The sequence below is a fragment of the Acomys minous genome (genome assembly GCF_964271855.1).
Source record: "Acomys minous genome assembly, chromosome: 10".
Lineage (NCBI taxonomy): Eukaryota > Metazoa > Chordata > Mammalia > Rodentia > Muridae > Acomys > Acomys minous.
The window spans coordinates 8,152,573-8,173,515 of NC_140491.1; the positions used below are offsets into that span (position 1 = coordinate 8,152,573).

The 20,943-nt window shown below is 45.3% G+C and overlaps 1 protein-coding gene and 1 long non-coding RNA gene across 4 annotated transcripts in view; one reads left to right on the top strand and one right to left on the bottom strand.

Moving 5' to 3' along the window:
* Positions 1 to 20,943, top strand: part of RELL1 (RELT like 1) — a 98,173-nt gene that overhangs the window by 35,927 nt on the left and 41,303 nt on the right. The window contains exons 4-7 of one of the 3 annotated variants that reach the window (XM_084799101.1): positions 1,337 to 1,394; positions 4,349 to 4,585; positions 7,359 to 7,497; positions 17,697 to 19,769. In XM_084799101.1, the coding sequence (XP_084655227.1) occupies positions 1,337 to 1,394; positions 4,349 to 4,585; positions 7,359 to 7,494 (431 nt within the window). In that variant the 3' untranslated portion in view covers positions 7,495 to 7,497; positions 17,697 to 19,769. Of the gene's footprint in view, positions 1 to 1,336; positions 1,395 to 4,348; positions 4,586 to 7,358; positions 7,498 to 17,696; positions 19,770 to 20,943 lie in introns of those variants that run through there. The other 2 variants (XM_084799102.1, XM_084799103.1) reach the window with 2 other exon arrangements.
* Positions 11,618 to 17,689, bottom strand: LOC311607429. The gene is made up of 2 exons (XR_014782595.1): positions 16,015 to 17,689; positions 11,618 to 15,974 (listed from the first exon to the last, which is right to left on the bottom strand). It is a non-coding gene; the product is annotated as an uncharacterized lncRNA (long non-coding RNA).

Below are 20,943 nucleotides of genomic sequence, written 5' to 3' on the forward strand. Positions count from 1 at the left end.
GGAATGCAAACTACTACAACCACTTTGGAAATCTATCTGGCGCTTTCTCAGAAAAATGGGAATAGGGCTTCCTCAAGACCCAGCTATTCCACTCCTTGGAATAAACCCAGAAGATGCCCTACCACACAACAGGGACATATGTTCAACCATGTTCATAGCTGCCTTATTCATAATAGCCAGAACATGGAAACAACTTACGTGTCCCTCAGTAGAAGAATGGATAAAGAAACTGTGGTACATCTACACTATGGAATACTACTCAGCTATTAAAAACAAGGAATTTCCAAAATTTGTGGACAAATGGATTGAACTAGAAATTATCATGATGAGTGAGTTCACACAGAAGCAAAAAGAGCTAAATGGTATATACTCACTTATATCGAGACACTAGTCCAAGGTGTACGTCCCCATGAAAAACTGTACCTACCAGGAAAGTGGGTCAGAGGGGAGGACACCCTATTGAGACTTTAGGTGTGAGAAGCCTGGGAGAATGAGGAAATAGAAGGATCCAGCGGTTCCTAGAAAACTACAGGCAGGTCTGGGCCCTGGGGTCCTCCACAAACTATGGCAACAGCCAAGGAAAATACAGGCAGTAAACTTCGAACCCCTACTTAGACTAGCCGATGGACAGGACATTCTCCACCGTTAAGTAGAGAAGGAGATCTGACTTTCACACAAACTCTGGTGCCCCTTATTTGACCATGTCCCTTGGATGGAGATGCCTGGTGGCACTCAGAGGAAGGATAAGAGGTCACCAAGGAGAGACTTGATACCCTATGAGCATATACAGGGGGAGGAGGTTCCCCCTCAGTCACAAAGATAGGGGAGGGGAGTAGGGGGGGAAGCGGGAGGAAGAGAGGAATGGGAGGATACAAGGGATGGGCTAACAACTGAGATGTAATATGAATAAATTAATAAAAAAAATTAAAAAAAAAAAGAAGAAGAAACTGGGCAGTCACAGCAGCTTTTGACTGACCATCCTGTAAGAAGTAGGAACATAGGTTCTGGTGTGGGTCGAGCCTAAGAAGCGTAGGTTTGGCTTGCTCTTGGTGGTAGCTCACATCCTTGGGATTTAAAAGAAGGAACAATGTAAGTCTAAGTTAAGTCCTTCCGCGACACACGAATTTGAAGTATTTGTCCTGATTTAGGGGCTTTTGTGGTCTAAGAGCGGAACAAAGTCAGTCAGACAACTGGAAAGTAAGCCTTCTGCCTTCCTCATCGGGGGCTCTGGGAACTGCTCTGCGCTCTGAAGGAAGGAGAGCGGTGCTTCATGGCAGCGTTTCTAGCGGGGTGGCTGTGCTTGCTCCTTTAATTCTTCCTCTTTTTCTCTTCTTAGCGAATGCAGACATTTTGAAAGCTATGGTGGCCGACAACAGTGTGGGTGATGTTGAAAGGTGAGTGCCTCTCCTCCCCTTGATATGATCAGTTTTCACTTGCTTGTTCAGATTGATGCCGTCAGAATTCTGCTCAGCTAGGCCTGGCCTCTAGCCTTGGGTGCTGTTGGCATTTGGGGTCAGACAAGTCTTTGCTGGGAGTGCTGACTGGTACAGAGTGGGCTGTTGAAGAGCCCTTCATCTCTGCTCACCACATGCCATCCAAGTGTGAGACCCTAAAGTGTCATGCTCCTTGGGGGACCATCACCCTAATACACAGGAATAGGGTTCAGAACCAATAGGTGTGGAGGGCGAGAGCCAGGTATTAGAAGATAAAGAAGACAGAAACCTGGGCGCAGGGGCTCTTGGGTAAGCTGATGGCTTATGCCAAGCAGGTTTATTAAGAGGCACAACATCTTAAATACAGCTTTCATGAGGAGGGTGGGATATGGTCAGTGGAAAGCCATCATACAATGGGATGAAGTCAGCAGGAAGCCAATTATGCCATATTTATTACAGAAGGAGAACACAGGCTATTTCAAGTGCTCCACAGTTAGAGCAAGAAGTGGCTGTGGAACTGATAACCACGGGAGAGTTGACTTCTCAGGAGGAAGTCAGTTCCCCAAAAGCCCTGCCTCCAGGCCTTGCGTGGCTCTGCCAATCATATTCCTGGTTTCAGACAGGGAGCCATGTTCCTTCTCCATACATCAGGGCCTTCAAGAAATGCTTGGGTCAGCCTGGCTCCCAGCGACCCTGGTTGAGAATGCGGTAAATGGTAGTTCGGGGAGAAAACGAGGGGTGTGCCTAGGAGTGGAAGCGTAATTCTAGGGCTTGAGGGTGATTGGGTCCTGTTTATAGTGTGCAGTGACTGCCTGTCGATGGGCAAGCTAATAGCCTGTCAGCTCCAGGCCCATTGTATGTAATGCACCGTGTCACATTGCCAGGGACACAGAGCACGCCGGGTCCTGAAAGGCCTTTGTGGGCAATTGTAGCTAAATGATTACCTGGTCTGTTTAGAATACCTGCTACCATCTGTTTTTGTACTGCGGGTTATGGGTTATGATCCTTTTGTAATTAGTTACAACCAATTCTCCATGTCTCTCACAGGGAGCATTGACTGGGTGTAGGATACAGTGTCTGGTAGAGCAGACCAGTCACAGATCTATGAAGAGATTCAGCCAGTGGGGCATAGAGATGGGTGTGTAAGGCCTTAGGAGAGGTGTACAGGCTGGGGTTTTTGGGTTTCTGGGGACCGGAAGAAAGTCAACAAAAAACAAGTGCCATCTGTGCCAGGCCACCTGGGAGTGGCTGAGTGGCCCAAGAATATGCAAAAACCAGCAGGATATTCAATTGGGATGGACCAGTGGGGGTGGGGGTGGGGGAGGAGGGCAGGTTGGTGACGGTGCAGGCCTTTAATCCCAGCACTTGGGGGGCAGAGGCAGGCGGATCACTGAGTTCAAGGTCAGTCTGGTCTACAAAGTGAGTCCAAGACAGCACACAGGGAAACTCTGTCTCAAAAAAACGAATGAACGAAAAAGAATTGGGATGGCCCTGCATGCTAAGGAGGATCTTCTTTGTATGTGGCTCCTGCAAAATGCACCTAACACATCTTTAATGGGCCTCGTTGGATATGCACATAAGAGGGGCCATGCTGAACTCAACCACACGCTCAGAAGCTCTGGAGGTGCAGCTAGGACATAGAGACTGATATTTCCTACCTTTGACCACAGATGTTTGGTGTTTAGTACATACGAGGGCCTACTCCCCTGCACTCAGTTGACGTTGGGCCTGTTATTGGCCTTTGTAATCACTGGTACTTGGTACATATGTGAGTGAATGCGGTTCAGTGAGCTCAGTTTCCTAATGCATGGTGTTCAGCCAGCACCGCTCTGCCAGGGAGGTCCTACTGTGTGCTTGTGTGTGAGCACCTTCAAGGGCATTGCTAAAGAGCATTCCAGCTTCTAGTTGTCTGTATGGTTCTGACTCTCCTCAGCTCGAGCGTGGCCTGGACTGCTTTTGAAGCATGCTAGGCCACTGGCTGCCCGGAGGCTGGTTCCTACTGGCACTCTGTGTGGCTTTGAGGCCCTCGCTGCACGTCTCAGGTATTAGGTATTGATCTCAGGTGTGCCTGGCGCTGATTCCTGCTCAGTCCAGACTGCCCCGTTTGGATCCCTCCTTTTCAACAGTCTATATAGGCTCTGTTTTGCATGTCTTAGCTAGTCTGACTGGATGTCTTCTAGGTTACTGAAATGGTCGCCCCTGTCTCTGAAACACTGTGTATGGCTGTGGGCATGAATGTGGGTGGGGCAGGGGGGCCTCTTTCTAGGTTTGGATCTCAAAACCACTTAGGTGCTGTTTATACTGGGTAAGATACTTGGCTTCTTTGAGCCTTAATGTCCTCATTTTTATACTAGGGAAATTAATGCACACACCATAGAGATCTGGGAGGATTTATTACATTAACACATAGACATTTTTAGGAGACAACTAGCTAGCTAGTCATCTTATTGTCAGTCACATCAACGTCTGTTTTGAGCATCACCTTTGATGCAATAGTCAGATTGGTTCTAATATTCTGACTATCTTGAGTCTTCTGATAATTGCTTCCGCCCCCCCCCCTTCTTCTTTTTCCTTTCCATGTCATATTCAGGACATATTTTTGCTTGGAGTTCCAGGCAGACGCTAGCTATGTGTGCGAAGTCAGTGTGATCACATGAGAAGGAGGGTGGCGGCTTTGGAAAAGAATCTAATATTGTGAAGTCAAATTGTGGGGGCGATGTGTTTCCCAGCGCGTCCCCTATCATTGTTTGGAATGGACACTTGTCGCATGGTCCTGAGGGCTGTGTCCTTGCCCAGAGCCTGAATACAAAGCTCATTTGTATAATTGAGGGCTTATTTGCTTACACTTTCCTGCATCACTGGGATTTCTTCTAAGTAGCCATTTTTACCTTTTCCTTCTTTTTTTTTTTCCTTAGCCCCGTCACTCCTAGCACCCCAGGAAGCCCACCTGTGAGTCCTGGGCCCTTGTCACCAGGGGGCACCCCGGGGAAGCACGTCTGTGGCCACCATCTTCACACCGTGGGAGGTGTTGTTGAACGGGACGTGTGCCAGCGCTGCCGGCACAAACGATGGCACTTCATAAAACCTGCCAACAAGTCCAAAGAGGGCCGGCCGCGGCGTCAAGGGGAGGTCACTGTTCTCTCTGTGGGCAGGTAAGGTATCCTGATGTTGTTTGTGGGACCTGGTTGCTGTGGTTACGGGTTTACACTTAGCTTTTCAATTTCTCATGAGTCCGGCTTCTTAGATGTGTCCTGGTCTGGATCCTGGAGACAAGGCAGCTTTGATAGACCATATAGAACATGTATTAATTAAGGAGAGTAATTAATTACTCTGTGTGATAGTTAGAGCCCAGACTCTCAACTGTGTCCAGAACCTGTGTTTCTATTTCTCTTGTGAGACTCTAAAACAGGTCATCAGGTCAGTGTATGGCTTTCTACATAGCTGTCCAGAGCCCCAGGCCCCTTCCACTCATGACTGCAGGTTTGCAAACAGAGAGAGTTATGGCAGACACTATGAAGGGATTCTTAGTGGAACCAGCCTGGCCCAGTGCATATCATTTTGACCCACATGCCACTGGGTGCAGTTGGTCATGTGTCTTCACCATAGTGCCAGGCTATCAGGAAATCATGCAGCCATGCATCAAGAATAGAGAAATACAGATTTGGTCCAGAACTTTCCAGTCTCTGCCACTTAAGATCCATGGCAGAAGTGCAATGATTGCTTTTTTTGTGGTCACCTCTGCTGTGTTCTGGGGACCTCAGTCCTAGACAATCATTTCCATGTGACCCACGTGTGGTGTGAAGAACCTACTGCGTGATGGACAGGCAGTTAGTCTTGACATGAGCAGGTTTTCAGGGAATGGTAGCCACATTTTTTGGCTACTTGGTTTTCTATATTTATCACCCTTCTCCACCTCAATCCCAAAACTTGGTAGGTAAGAAAGAAGGACAGAGGGAAAAGGAGGTGTAGATCTCTTTAGACCACTTCCTGCTGATGAGGTGGTCAATGAGTTATTTGGGGTAAATTTGATCTTTGCCGAAAGGGTATCTAATTTCTTCTACTTGTCTCTTTGCGCATAACCACTTGAATAACGGCAGCAAACCGCAGTAGCCGAGGAAGCAGCAGTGCCTCATTAGAGTGTTTCCAGCCTCTCTCAGGGCTCTGGTATTTATGCCTTCTCAAGCGTTCACAGAGTTCCAAATGTAAACTATTTGCAGTTGGCAAAAATCATGTCCTTCCTAGAGCACAGGACAAATCATAGTTAGCGGCTGTGGACCATCAGAAGCAGCCCCATAGTCCACATATGGAGTTAAAACAAAAACATATTTACGTAACATAACCAGGTTTTTAAAGAAACCAAAATTCTCACTTCAGGGGATGATTGTGCAGTTTGGGAGCTTATCCAGGAAATGCTTTACCTAAGTTGTGTCACACTGGGAAAAGTCACCCATGCAGGAGTCAGGTTGGGTAAGTACTGGGTTTAAGTGAGGACAATCCTCTAGGAAGAGTTGCCTGGACTCACTGCATCTGCCTTGGTGCAGTCTGGGAACCACTACTTACAGTCTATTACAGTCACTCTGTGCCTCAGTTTATCCCCTGCCCCAAAGTGAGAAGGCAGTCACGCCCACCCCTCAGGCTTCTGTAAAAACTAAAAACAGTGACTTGGGTAAAGGTGGTTGGGGGCTCATGACCATGCAATGAGCATTATCAGTTTGAAAATTTTTTATTGTGATTTTGATTTGGGTGTATCTTGTCCCGTGTTACAGTAACAACAAGGACAGGGTTGAGGGCTGCTGGCCAAGCAACAGCAGAGCAGTACAACTCTTGACCTGACTTTTTATTAAGAGGCCGAGTCATGGGAATTCATGAATGCAGCGAATGAGCACCCAAAGCCATTTGGACAAAGCACATTCTGTTTTCTCTTGAAAAATATGCTGGAAATTCTCAGCTCAGCTCCAATATGCATTTTTCAGGGCTCACACTCCATTGCTCTCTCTGCTGTTGGAGACCATGGGTGTTTAATCATTCTGGCTGATTTTTCTGAGTGGTTGCTTAAGCCTCTTCCAGGTTGTCAGGACAGATTCTCTACTTCCCAGACCCCTCCTCTGTGTGGCTGGTGATCTCATTTTGGACAAAGAAGTCCATTTTTGTTTTAAATCATTTTATGGGAGATCAAGACCACTGCTATAAAAGTGTCGTTATTGGAAGGCTCTGAGAAGTTGATGATACTCTTCTAGAAAGATGACAGAGTCTTTCGCCTTAACTCCTCTCACCTGCCTTAGTCATATTCTCTTCTTTAACTTACTTGTTTTTCTTCAGTGAGAATTAACCTAAATTTGGCTTTGACAAACAGAAGCAGCTTACAGTAGTGAGGTCGTCACTGGGCTCCTCTGCCTGGCAGGTGGAGGTGGTTATACAGTGACCATCTTGGCTAAGTCTGCATCATTGTAAGTTGCTCTTCCTAGTCCCTAGCGTCCTGTGCTTAATGCCCATGTTGGAAACCATAACACTGAGGCCACTCAGCAAGTCAGCCTGAGTTTTCTTACACACTTTCCGTGCTCTCATAAACTCTCTGGTGATTGTGCAGGGCTCTGCAGGGGATGTGCCTTTCTTGTCCTAGTTTGGTCACCTCCAGGTGAATGATTGTTTTTTTTAAAGATTTATTTATTTAGGTATACAGTGTTTTCCCTACATGTACACTTGCTCTACAGAAGAGGGCAAGGGATCTCTTTTTATAGATGGTTGTGAGCCATCATGTGGTTGCTGGGAATTGAACTCAGGACCTTTGAAAGAGCAGTCAGTGCCCTAACCTCTGAGCCATCTCTCCAGCCCAGGAGAATGATTCTTTTTTTTTTTTTTTAGTTGACTATAGTCCCTGCTTCCTGGAAAAGCAAAGCCGTCATAGCTTCCGCTTCCTTCTCTCAGGTTCAGAGTTACAAAAGTGGAGCACAGGTCAAACCAGAAGGAGCGGAGAAGCCTGATGTCAGTCAGTGGGACTGAGAGTGTCAACGGGGACGTGCCTGTGACACCTGTGAAGAGAGAACGGAGTGACACGGAGTAGCAGGTGAGCTCTCGGTCTGGGGACATTGGGGCTGGAGTGCAGCAGGGCGGGGGAGGATGTGTAGAGAGGCCTTCTGGATTCTGTGGGAGGGAAAGAAGAAAGCTTCCCCGCAGCTGTTAGGATTGTGGGGCACCGAGGCCTCATGGCTGCTTGCCTGGCCAGAGCCCCCTGTAAAGAGGCTTGGAGCCTTACAGAGTGGTGAGACTAGTGAACCAGGAATCCTGCAGCCTTCTGGGAGAGCCATCACCTGAAGGCCGGAAGTCCCTAGTGTCACTACAACACCTTTGTATTCAAAAAAGGGTAAAATCCAGAATTTTAGAATGTACAACAAGGAAACTTCTAGAGGTTGGAAACTTATTATGTTTTCTGTCTAAAAGGAAGAAAAAAAATTAAACAAAAATCAGGTTGGAATGATAAAGCATGACTGTCTCAGCACTTAGGAGGCTGAGGCAGGGGGATTGCAGCTTTAAGACTGGCTAGTGAGACATAGTGTTAAAATCTATCATGTCATCCTATGAATATTTCCTAACGGGGTTCACGCTATCGTCCCAGATGGGTTATATATCACACAATCACATGGGTTACATATCAGTGGTCCTGTCTCTGGAGAGGGGATCACTGACTTGCAAGATAGAGAATGGTAGGCCTGACCAGTCAGTCTACGGTGCTCCTGAGGAGGAAGCCTAGGCCCTGGCTGGGGAGTGTGTCTACTGCTCCTTCTAGAACTTGGTCTGTTAGGGTGGCTTCCAGTCACCTAGGCTACTTACATGTAAACTAATTTAAAGTGAATGTTTAGATTGTGTACTAGTCACATTTCAGATGATCAGTAGCCACCAAGGCGTGAGTCTGCTTTACGGGGCATTACAGACCTAGGACATGCCCATCATCCAGAAAAGCAATAGTGAGCAGAGGTGGACACGCCCATAATCCAGAAAAGAAAGCAATACTGAGCAGAGGTAGTGGTACCCTTGGTGTTAGGTGTGGACCGCTGCGTGACCTGGGTAGGTCAGAGAAGCCGGTTAAGGTCATCTGGGCAGGGACATAGATGCTGTTGAAGTCTGAGGTGACGAAAGCCCCAACAAGAAAGTGCGTGCACGTGACTCCACCTGGGCAGCAGCTGACTGCTTGAGAGGACACAGCCCAGTGGCAGGCAGGAACTAACTGCAAGGCGATCGATCCTCTTGCCACGCTCCACCCTGGTTACAGCTACACCAAGATGCAGAAAAGTTAAAGGAATTAAGGTTACTCACTCAGCTGGCTTTCTTGGCCTGAATTCTCTGTGTATCTGATTCAGGAATTTGATCTAATCACCTGCAGTCCTGACCACACGGAACTGGTTTACAATTTGATATTCTCTTCAAAGCACTCAGACACATGCCAGGAATACATAATTGGATTCTATCAGAAGGCACACCCACCAGTGTGAGCCCATTTAGAAATACATATTCCTTAGCTGCCCGTTCCTCCTTTTTGTATGAAGTAAAGATCTTAATGCATTGATTCAAGGCAAGTGCTAAGTATCTGGTATCACGTTAGCTCTCAATGGAAGATGGCTGTACTGTGGTATGCTGTCGAAATCAGTGAAATTCACCTAGTGGCCTTAAGAAGGAAACATATTCTCTGAGACTCCAATTTACTGTAGTTAATTTTGAAATTAAAAAAAAATATTGCTGGGTGCAGTGGTGCATGGCTATAATCCCAGCACTTGGGAGGCAGAGGTAGGATCACTGTTAGTTCGAGGCCAGCCTGGTTTACAAGGCAAGTCCAGGACAGCTAAGGGCTAAGAAATCCTGTCTCGAAAAACAAAAAAAGAAAAGAAAAAGAAAAAAAATTTTAATTATGGAAATTAAAAAATCTAAAGCAGACAGAATAATAATTGAGGATTTATAATTTGTGGAATCAATTTGCAAGTGCAGTTCTTCAGTAGAGTTTAAACAACTTGTTTGCAATTATGAGGACATTGGTGGAGGTTCAGGTGGGACCCACAGATGACCTGGTTTCATTTGTCACAGGTTGTGTCTGTGCTGAATTATACAGAGTACGGACTGAGAAAAAGAAGGGAGCAATAGTGATTGACATTTAAAATATCACAGATTTGTTACAATTTTCTAACATTTCTGAAGAAAGTACTCTTGGGACAGCTGATTTGAGTTGACTTTCAATCAAGAAGACCTGAAAGTTTTCACCTGGGCTGAAATCTCTGCGTCTGGACTCAATTGGAAGATTCACCATTCAGTGTAGCAACAGGCTGGTGTGATGGCCCAGAAGATTCACCATACAGTGTAGCAATGGCTGGTGTGATGGCCCTCGCCTTATTCCCCAGCACTGAGGAGGCAGATCTGTGTGAGTCCTTGGCCAGCCCACTCTATTACAGTGTGCTCTAGGTCAGCCAGGGATAGGCAATGACACCCTGTCTCAGAGAGAGGGAAATACACACTTTACAAAAGGCTGACCTGTTTTTATATAGTTGAATTCAATCTTTGAAGTTGTATTTGTTTTCCCCTCAAAGGTGTTTCGTTCAGATTGGAATTTTCAAGCTGTTTTATTGCAGTGCCTTAAGTTGCTATAGAATCACTTATTTGTTGGGTTCTCCCTCCCTGCTACCCCCTCCCTCTCTCCCTTCCTACTTCCCTCCTTCCCTCCGTCTTTTTCTTTCTTGTTTTTAATAGAATCTATGCTTGGTGAAGTCTACTATATCCACCGACTCTGCATTTTTGGGTTAATTCAATATCCAGATGAAAATCTTTACAAGTCCTCTGTCTGTCCTCACATGTACACCTGTCTTAACATGCCACCATCCCCTGAACAGTGCAGTATGATAACTATTTACATAGCATTTACTTGCATTTGCCATTATGAGTAATCTAGAGATGATTTAGAAATTACAGGAGGACATGTGCAGGTGGTATGCAAATACTGTGCCTTCTTATACTGAGGACCGGACACCCACAGCTCTTGGTGTCCACGGAGGTCCTTGGGCTCTGACCCTTATAGCTACTGAGGGACCATCACGTGTTCTAGATGAAACACATCAGCTGGAGCAGGGCCCCCCCCCCCCCCCTCTCTCTCTCTCTCTCTCTCTCTCTCTCTTCTCTTTTAAGAACAAAACCTGTTTGTCCTCTCCCTCCCTGGCTATCCCCTCCCTGCCCCTGTGGCCTGAACTCCTTTTTGTAGCTTATTCTGGCTAACACTCTGCCTGGTCTATTTTGGCAATGCTGTCAAATGGTTTCTTTTCTTTTTTTTTCTCACAGAAAATGTGTTTTGATTTTCTCTTAGAAGAATAAGCTTTTGTTCTTCAAAGCTAAATAAATGGAATTGCTTTCAGTCTCCAGATGCCACAGCCTTGTCTTCATTGTCACTGGTTGCTGGCTTTTTATGAAAACGATGTAGCTCGCATGTTCTGGTCCATGAGCTGTGGTCTCCCTGCCCCAGTTCCTGATTGCCTCTAACTGAAAACGCTGACTTAGAAAGTTGTGCAACATTTCACACATTTTTAATCGGCTTTCATCCCATTTAGAAATTAGACTGAGGTGCTTTGTTTTATTTTTATTTTCTTGCTGCTGAGTTGTATATTCTACATATTATCTACCATATGTGTATATATATATGTGTGTGTGTGTATACACATATATATTATATATGTATATTCACCACTGTGCATTTGTCTGTGTATCTGTCCTTCATTCCCTCACCAGCCCTAGCCAGGGTTCTGGGACCCAAGCTGTGGTGGGCATTATACTTTTATTTCAATAATTTTTAATATTTTATATATAATATTTCCCTCATTCTGTAAGTTGTGCCTTCACTTTGCTGTTCCCTTGCCTATGTGGAAGCTTCAGTGTTATGCAACCTCATTTGCCTGCTCTTGCTTTTTTGGGTGTGATTCTTGGGGTCACTGCCTAGACTGTGTTATGGAGTTTTGCTCCTATGTTTTCTTCTACTAGTTTTACAGTAGAATTTTAAAGTTAAAACAAGTCAATTATTAGGCACTTCTATTTTAACTTTTATTAATTGAATTTGTTCTCTGAGAACTTCACACATGTGTATCATATATTCTGAAGACTCTCACCCTGCCCTCTACCCCCTCCCCAATAGAGACTTCTTTTTCTTCCTTTTCTTTTCCTTTCTTTTCTTTCTTTCTTTTTTTTATTGAAAGCAGATGGATCTCTATGATTTTGAGGCCAGCCTAGTCTACAAAGCAAGTCCAGGACAGTCAGCCAGCACTACACAGAGAAATTCTGTCTTGAAAAAAACCAAAACCAAAAAGTACTATATCTGGGTAATTTACTTTGATGATTAAAAGATTGATTTTGAACTATATAGATTTACTTTAAACTGTGTTGGTTAACTACTGATGATTGTAAGCAAATTGCTTTAGTCTTCTTTTTTTTTTTTTTTAAAGCCTGTTTGACTTTATGATGGAGGGTCTTGCTGTGCAGCCTTGACTGGCCTGGTACTTACTATGTGACTTAAGCTCCATTTGAATTCCCATTGATCCTCCTGCCTCAGCCTTTCAGGAACTGGTATTGCCGGTGTGCATCACCATCACTCATGCAGCTGTCTCAGTCATGTAGCCCAGGCTAGACTCAAACTTGCTGTGTGCTGGCCTGGGCAGTGTGGAAGACAACACACTCTAGCCCTGGCGGCCCTCTGAGAAGACATAGAAAAGCAGGGCTGTAGTATCTGCTCTGCTGCTCGTCATAGACTGCACATCAGAGGCTCAGACCTAAAGACAGACCTTGGGTCAGGGGGCAAGGGGAGCAGACAACAAGATGCTTTAGATGTTCTCTGTCTTTAATTAGAAGATGGTATTGATAGTTGCAGCCAGCACTTTTATTTTCATAATCTGTACCATGATACTTTGACATCTCCAAATATGAAGGAGCCAAGGTAAAGTTTGGCGCCTGCTCTCTCTCACAGGACATGTAGTGTCTACCAACCACACAGGAGCTCTGGAACTAATTCTCATCTCTTACTCATTAGCTGCTCTCTTAGACAAATGCCACTGTCGCTGCCTCAGCTCCTATTTATCAAGGAGGGAAAACAATCCTGTCACAGTGTTTCTTGGTACTGAACAGCTAAGTGTTATTCTGAAAATCTGAAATCCAAATGCACCAAAGTGAAACCTATAAGACTCAAAATGGGTTTTTTGTTTTATTTTTTTAAGAGTAGTTCAAGTTTCAGGTGTTCACACTATAGTACAGAATCTGAAAAACTAAGCAGTACTGGAGAGATGGCTCAGTAGGTAAAGGTGCATACTGCCAAGCCTAAAGGCCTGAGTTCGATACTCAGTGATCTCACATTGTGGAAGAGAGAATGAAGGGCCACAAGTTGTCCTCCGACCTCCTTGATTTCATCCTGTTACATTTGTGCTCTAGGCTCAGAGAAGCTAGGCTAAATACAACCTTATCTCACTGTTAATTAGGTGCTAACTGAAGGTGGCTGCCTTCCAGCTCACAAGACACAAGGATGCCATGGCTAAGCTGCTGAGGTGATGCTATGGAGTCATGTCACTCTGCAGTAGCTCAGTGGGGTCTGGCGTCAGGTGAGCCGAGACTCAGGACTGTTCAGTCTTCATTTCTCCAGAGAAAGAGCTGCACTAGACATCAGTGGCAGAAATTCACCCCCAGCCTTACTTTCCCAAGGGCTGGTAAAGCCTAAGTGTCCAGTTCTCGTCACTTGAGTGAGCCAGTGTTGCTAGGTACATGCCTTGCGACTAGCGTATAACCTAGTTCAGGGCAACCTCCAGCTTCCCAGATCCATCAAAACATCAGTAGCTCTGGCCCCGTCACTGCTTGAGTTCTCCTGGACATCGTTCAGAAAAGAAGGGAATAGAATTTGTGAGAGTATTCACTACTGTCTATGTTAGGTTTTTGTTTGTTTGTTTAAGTATTTCAATTTTGAATGGAAAAAAATCTCTAAGTGCTTTTATCCTCTGCCCCTACCTGATCTGTATAGAAATACTTGCTCACTGTTGGTATTTAAGAGTTCAGGCTTTAGTTATTAAAACCCCTCATCAAAATATGAGTTTTGTGTGTTATTGAAAATACAGTGGTCAGTAAACATGAAAAATGTCTGATTTAGGCTGGCCATGGTGGTGTATGTCAGCACTTATCAGGCAGAGGCAAGTGAATCTCTGTGATTTAAAGGCCAGTCTGGTATATATAGTGAGTTCTGGGCCCTGCCTGGAACACAGTAAGATCCTGTGAGAGAGAGAGAGAGAGAGAGAGAGAGAGAGAGAGAGAGAGAGAGAGAGAGAGAGAGAGAGACAGACAGACAGACAGACAGACAGACAGACAGACAGACAGACAGAGAGACAGACAGACAGACAGACACACAGAGTCCCAGGCGGCACTGGGATTATCAGCACGTGTCACCATGTCTGACTACAAGCCGGTTTTTGTGCCACTGGTTCCGAGGTGAAGAGAGATGGAGGCTGACACACAGGGAGTCTCGCTGACAGAGATCTTGGTAGTGTAATCTAGACATGGCGGGAATGTAAGGGTGGGCTCCGACCAATTATCTTGGTTGTAGATCACAAACAGGAGTCTGAAGACGGTGTTGGCAGCTGGTCTTGTTAGCTTCCTTCCTGTCCAGCCACTAGAGAGAATTTCCATGAATGGGGGCTTAATTCAGTGAGCTACGCCTTATTCTTTGACGGTGGCATTATTCTGTCTTTATAGCTAAGATAGTATATAAGCTACAAATTTCAGAGAAGCGCTGGTGACCTTTTTCTTTTCTGCAGATACATCCTTAGCGATTTAAGTTCTTCATCCTTCCTACCCCTCTTGTTTTATGGGAGGAAGTGTTATGTTTGGGATTCTGACTTGTTTTCAGTGCAACAAAATCTTACTTTAATCTCTTCCAAGTTGAGCATCTATTTGTCTAAATCCGTCATCACCGTGTTGCCCCACAGAGAGAGGCAGCCTCTGTGGTACGGTGGGGCTTTCTGCTGGTGGGCCCTGGGAGTGAGGCTTGGGCACGTTTCCTCCCTCAGCCCTCTGTCCATTCCTGTTGGGCTTTTGTGACTTCTGTGCCCCCCACATGAGGCTCTGATCTGTTGGCCAGTGTGGAAGGCAAATTTTAGCACTGGTTTGGAGTGGTAAGGACATACCAGTTCAGAGTGGCTTTCTTTGTCAGTAGAGATCCAGTCCCTTCCCAATAAACTAAATACTTCAGTGTTGTTAAAACATACTGAATGCAGTCTGTACATTTTAGGTACCACATTTTGCTCACTGATAGTAGGCCACTCTTGAGCATTCGCAAGCCAATGTTTTTACACTGCATGTTGTTGGCAACACAGCTCATAACTGAGTTACCAAAAACAAGACAAAATACACGGGCTTGATGCTTATGGAAATGTATGGTTTTGTGTCGGACCATCCACAGCTGTTGTTGGATAGAGCTACATGCGGCTTCTGGAACACAGGCAGACCACATCTGTGAGGGTGTGCTGTCTTCCCCCTCCCCCCAAACTGTTATTCTGATGAGACAGGTGTTTACATGGAAACTCATATCTGCCTTGTAGTGAGCAAAGACCAGATTGAAAGGGCTTCTGTGAAGGTGTCTTCTCTCTGCTGCCGCATAGTTTCCGAGGTCTCTAAGCAGCAGCTTGGATTTTCCACATCCTTGCTCAGAGATAACAGTGCACAGGGCAGTTTTTTAAATCAGCTATGGAGGCAGCTGTTGAAGAATGCTAACATGATGGTTTGGAGCCGAGAACTGGATGCTGATCTGCCGGCAGCTGCTGACTGCTCAGTGATAGCCACTGAGTATCCGTCAGTGTAGGTCAAACCCTGGCTCCCTGCTGGAGATGCCAACCAAGAGTGGCTAACTTCTGACAGCTGGGACTAAGGATTTAGGTTTGAATCGAGGCCTCTGGTTCTTAACCTCTTGTTGGCCTAATGTGGGTCTTGAGTGTCCATCCCAAGGGCAGTGGGCTCTACTGTATGATTCCTTAAATGACAAATTCTTGGTTGGAGTGATTTTTCTTTCTTTCTTTCTTTCTTTCTTTCTTTCTTTCTTTCTCTCTCTCTTTCTTTCTTTCTTTCTTCCTTTCCTTTCTTTCTTTCTTTTTTTCTATCCAAGACAAGCTCTTTATGGCCCAGGCTGTCCTCGAATTTGTGGCAATCCTCCTGCCTCATCTTCCTGACCCCTGGAATTTACAAGCCGGAGCCACCACACCCTCTTCCTCTGATGAAATGTTGCATTCCAGGCCTGACCTCATTGTCCCTGGCTTTGTTACTTTTCTGGATACAAAAACATCACTCAAAGAGGAGCCATAAAAACCACCCAATACATAGTTTCTAGGTAATGTCCTAAAAAATCTAACATAGTTTTAACTCTTTGGGGAACATTTTTACTCTTCTCTACCACACAGGGGAACAGCGTTTTCTGTGCTGCTCTGTGAAGTATTTACTGCCCCCTTCCTGAAAGCAGCCTCAGCCTGGCCATTGGTCATCCCACATACAAACCCAAGCCTCAGCCTGGACATTGGTCATCCCACATACAAACCCAAGCCTCAGCTCCATGAATGCGTCACTTGCTTCATTAGAACTGAAAGCTTGGCTTGTGTTGGCTTAGTGGAGAGTATTTCATGCCCATTTTAGCCGAGGTGAGGAATGGTCCTTGATCCAATTTACCTTCTTCGGGAAATCGATCTCCTCTCTCCTCTCCATCATAAGTCACTATGATCACCATGAATGGCCGAGAAATAGAAAGTGTTAGTCTTGGAGCCTGGAGAGACTGCTCAGCGGCAAAGAGCCCTCTAATGCTCTTGGAGAGGACCTGGGTTCAGATCTCAGCATCTTCTGGACCACAGGCCCAGAGAGGAGCCAGCCGTGAGAAGATGGCTCATGTCCATCCATCCTTAACTTCAGTTCAGGGTGTCTAACACCCTCTTCTGGCCTCCATGGGCACCAGCTATGCACCCTGTACACAAATGTATGTTCAGGCATATGTATAAAACAAAAATAAATATATTTTAAAATAGCAGATAATCTTAGAGTACCTATCTTGAAGGGCCTTGCACATGCTAGGCAAATGCTCTCTCTACCCCAAATCCTCTTTTTACCTTTTATTGTGTCTCATTAAGCTGCCGGGTTTGGTCTTATTCACTGTGTAGCCCACACTGGCCTCAAGCTTGGGATCCCCCTGTCCCCCTCTTCCTCTGCCTCTAGCTAGGATTATACTTCTGTGTGTCGTGTCCCCCACGCCTGGCTTATAATAGTATGCTCTTTGCTTATTTTGTTTTCTTTGCCTTGTTTGTTTTTCGAGACAGGGTTTCTCTGTGTAGCCTTAGCTGTCCTGGAACTTTCTTTGTAAGCCAGGCTGGCCTCGAACTCACAGTGTCCATGTGCTGGGATTAAAGGCGTGTACCACTACACCCAGCAAATAGTCTGTTCTTAAACAGAGACTTGGCAGCGAACTTTTGGTAGTCCTTCACATTTCTGCACGTTTCGGTATACAATGACATCTTTTGGATGTCAGTCATGTCCTGAGCGCTCTCAGTCTTCAGGAGAATGAAAAGGCATAAGCTGTCCATTACAGGGGATATTTGGGACATTGAAAGCTATTTTATAAGAGTGACTGAGGTCGTCACTCTGCAGCAGGTGATGTGACAGCAGAGGCAGGGGGCTTAAGACCCCGTGTTCCTGGAGAAGTGAAGCGCTGACTGCAGGCGTGTCTGCTGCCCTCGGGGCTTATGTGAAACGCTACAATCCTTAATACAGTTCCTCATGCTGTGTGACCCCCAGCCATAAGTTATTTTGTTACTACTTAATAACTGTAGTTTAGCTACTGTTCTGAATCATAAGGTAACCATCTATGTTTTCTCATGGTCTTTTTTGTCGTGACCCAGGGGTTGAGAACTGCTTTGCATGGGTGGCACTTAAAATATTCTCAGACTGAATTCAGGAAGGAAGACGTAAGCCAGGCATGGTGGCGCATGCCTCTAATCCCAGCACTAGGGAGGCAGAGGCAGAGGCAGGCGGATCTCTGTGAGTCCAAGACTGCCAAGGCTACACAGTGAAACCTTGTCTTGAAAAACCAAAAAAAAAAAAAAAAAAAAAAAAAGGGAAGGCGTCATAGGAGAAGGGCTAAGTGGCATGGGGTCAGCTGGGGTTAGGAGGGGCCATCACAGGCGCGTCAGCATGGCATGGTTCCCTTTTGTTACAGCGTTACTTTGTTGTTTTGTCTTGCAGCAGTGGCTTTTCTTGAAGAGTTCCAAGAGACTCCGACCTTGCAAGATACGAAGTTGCCTAGGGAATATTTTTATATATTTTATACAAGTTTGTATCATGAAGTCAATGGGCATGCAGATCAAAGCCAAAAGGGAATATTTTTGTTATGTTGAACACAGAATCCAGTTTGCTCTGAAAGACGCTTAAAAGGTCTGATGAAAATTTCAGTCAGTTTCTTAGAAGGAAAGAAGTCATTCTCTTACCCTTGCAGACCGTCCCCAGCCACCGCGGTTCCCAGTGGCCCATTCTGGGCTGTTCTGTACACAAGAGGCTCCTCCCTCGGAATCACAGCCTTGTGAACACTGTTTACAGCCTGACCTTTCCTGTATGTTCATGTCTGTTACCCGAGCCACAGATCGCATTTTGACCTTCATATACACACTTGGGCTGTTACAGAGGACTCTCGCCTGCAAAAGGGCCTTGGCAACATCTGGTGGAGCCGCTCAGAAGTTGGTCCCCCAGGAGATGAGGAAACAGAAGGAAGCACAGAACACTCTAGACTTCAGATTCCTGGACCAAGAATTCAGCATTGACTCCCGCTGCTACCAGCCCACCCCTGTCATTCTTCTGTCACTACCTTTTATTTTTTTAATTTAACTTACTAAATAGTTCTCATTCAGTCTACTTGAGTAAAAGGGAAAATGGTTTAAAGTCACTATAAAAAGTTTTGTTTTGTTTTGACAACCAGCCAGCGAAAGCAAGCACTCCTTTCTTATGCAAATAGACCCCTGCTGAGACCTCTGCAGGGTTCACTCAGGGTCCCGTGGTTCCTCTTGTAACTACTTCTCAGTCATTAGGAAGATTGCAAGTTCAAGGCCTGTAGGCTACAGAGACAGTTCAGGGGACAGCCTAGGTGACCGAGCCAGACTCTTATCTCAAAACAAAGAAAGTGCAAAGGGCTAGGATATAGCTCAGTGGCAGAGCGCTTTCCTGGTACCCTCGGCTTCTTGCCCTGTGGGGCTCTCTCTTAGCCTTGTTCTGTAAGACACCTGGAAGCGCACAGAAGCAGAGGTGGTGTTTGTATAGGTCTGGGATGGAGGTGAGGCGCGCTCTATGGCCTGCTTCCATTGGTGTGATGATGCATTGAGTACTTCACTTATTTCAAAGACAAAGGGTGTGTTTCTGTTCTTCTTCTTTTTTAACTTTGTCTCCACAAAAATAAAATAGAAAAAAAAAAAGATTGTTGTAAAAATATACCCCAGGGTATTTTCTGTCGATATGTGTACTTGATTCTGTTTCTGGAAACAAATTGACTTTTTTTCCCCTAACATCTTATGTGGGTGGTAGGTGCAGTTTGATGGGAACGCACGCTGCCATGTGTTGTGTCTACAAAGCAGGGAAGGCCAGTGTGGGTGCCAGGTTCACTGTGGTCCAGGAAGTAGAGTGTGTGTTAGTGGAGTAATATTTCTGTAGCTAAGCCAATATTTTTTAATGAAACAAAAAGGCATACATTTTGCATAAGAAACCATAACGTCCTTTTAAATGGTAATGGGCTAGTATGTGTGTAAGATATTCTTCAGCTTTAATTATTTTTTAATTTTATTCAATCTCGAGCACTTTCTATAGCAATAAAAAACAAAACAAAACAAAAGGATAAGCAAAGATATTTAAGATTGTATTTATATACCAAGAGTACATTTTAAACATTTTCTAATACTTGAGCAGTTGAGTGGACTGGCTTTCAGAGATGCCAAAAGTTAAGCATTCGATACTTTTAGCACAAGCCCTGGACTGGTTCGTACTGTCTGGTGAGAACTCTGAGTGTTCCCAGCATGGTTGGCTTTTGTGGGTCCCTCCTTCGTCCTCGTCCCTCAGAAGGATTGGGGCTCCGAGACAAGCTCACTGTCCGCAACACTAACGATGGATGGCTTCTTGGTGTGACGAATGAGTCGGTTGCCACCTCGATGTAAAAAAAATTTTGTAAAGGAAAATTCTCACTGTTTCCTGTCGAATGTATTTTTAACTTGTCCGGTTTGTACTTTTTATGAATTTTGTACTACCAAAGCAGAGTTAAAAATAAAAGCATTAAACCAGTGTGCTTGAATGAACTACATCTCACAGGCCCAGCTTCTTAATAAGTCTTGGCTCATTGAGTGGCCATTAGGCTGGTCCTCATTGGATTTCCCCATTCATAGCACCTCTACCCCCTAACTTTTCTTCCTTGATCTAGGGATAATTTTGGACAGGGAAATAAATATAGTATGGTGTTTGTATGTACCCTTCACTCTGTTGTCTTTAATGTTCATCAACCTCTTATATCACCATACGAATGTGATCAGGATTAAGAAATCATCATTGGTCCAAAATGGGTAAACCAGAACTGCAGTCTAGGCCTTTGCCCTAATATACCCCATTGTGTTGAGTTGTTGCGTCTCCTTAGACTGCTCGCTAGTCTAGTGTCATGGCCATGACACTTTACAGTAAGCTGCTCAGTAAACAGTGTCCTTCAATCTGGGCTGGGTCGCTATTTCTTGTGTACTGGGAAGGATGCTACCTGGGTGATGATGTGTGTTTTTCCCCATGCTTCATGTGAGGGAACGTGGAGTTGACATGTGTCAGGTCGTGATCTCCAGTCAATCACTTGGTTGACGTACCCAGCAGGTTTCACTATGGTAAAGTTACTATTTTTACCTCTGTAAAGAAGAGATACTTGGAGACTAGGCCAGTAGTTTACCTGTGCTTAAATTTTCATCTGATAGTTTTACCATCCATTGGCCTTGGCTTCCCAAGGACGCCCATCAACAGGTTAGCAGGAGCACTGTGACTCGGGCAACGGAAGGCAATTTTAGGCCAGGAGGCCAGAGCCCGAAAACAAGTATTTTCCAGGGTTAGGTCCATTGGACGCTCCAAGGGAGGTGGTTCATGCCTCCTTCCTAACTTCAGATAGTTGCTAGAAAGTTCTTAGCATTTCTTTGTTTGAGGTTATGTCACTGATGATCCTGAGATGATCTCTGTGTGTCCATCCTTTTTCTCCTTATAAGGCCATCTGCCCTTGGGCTTAGGGCTCATTGCAATCCATCATAAGGACTCATCTTACCTTGATTACATTTGCAATGATTCTGGCTCATGTACGGTCACATGAGTCCTGTTCTAGGAGTTGGGATTTCACTATCAACTTGGGCTTCTGTGTTTTGTTTGGGGGTGGGGAGGGGGAGGAGGCAGGGCAGAGAGTACAGCTCCATTCCCTAGGAGATGGCTCCTGTAATGA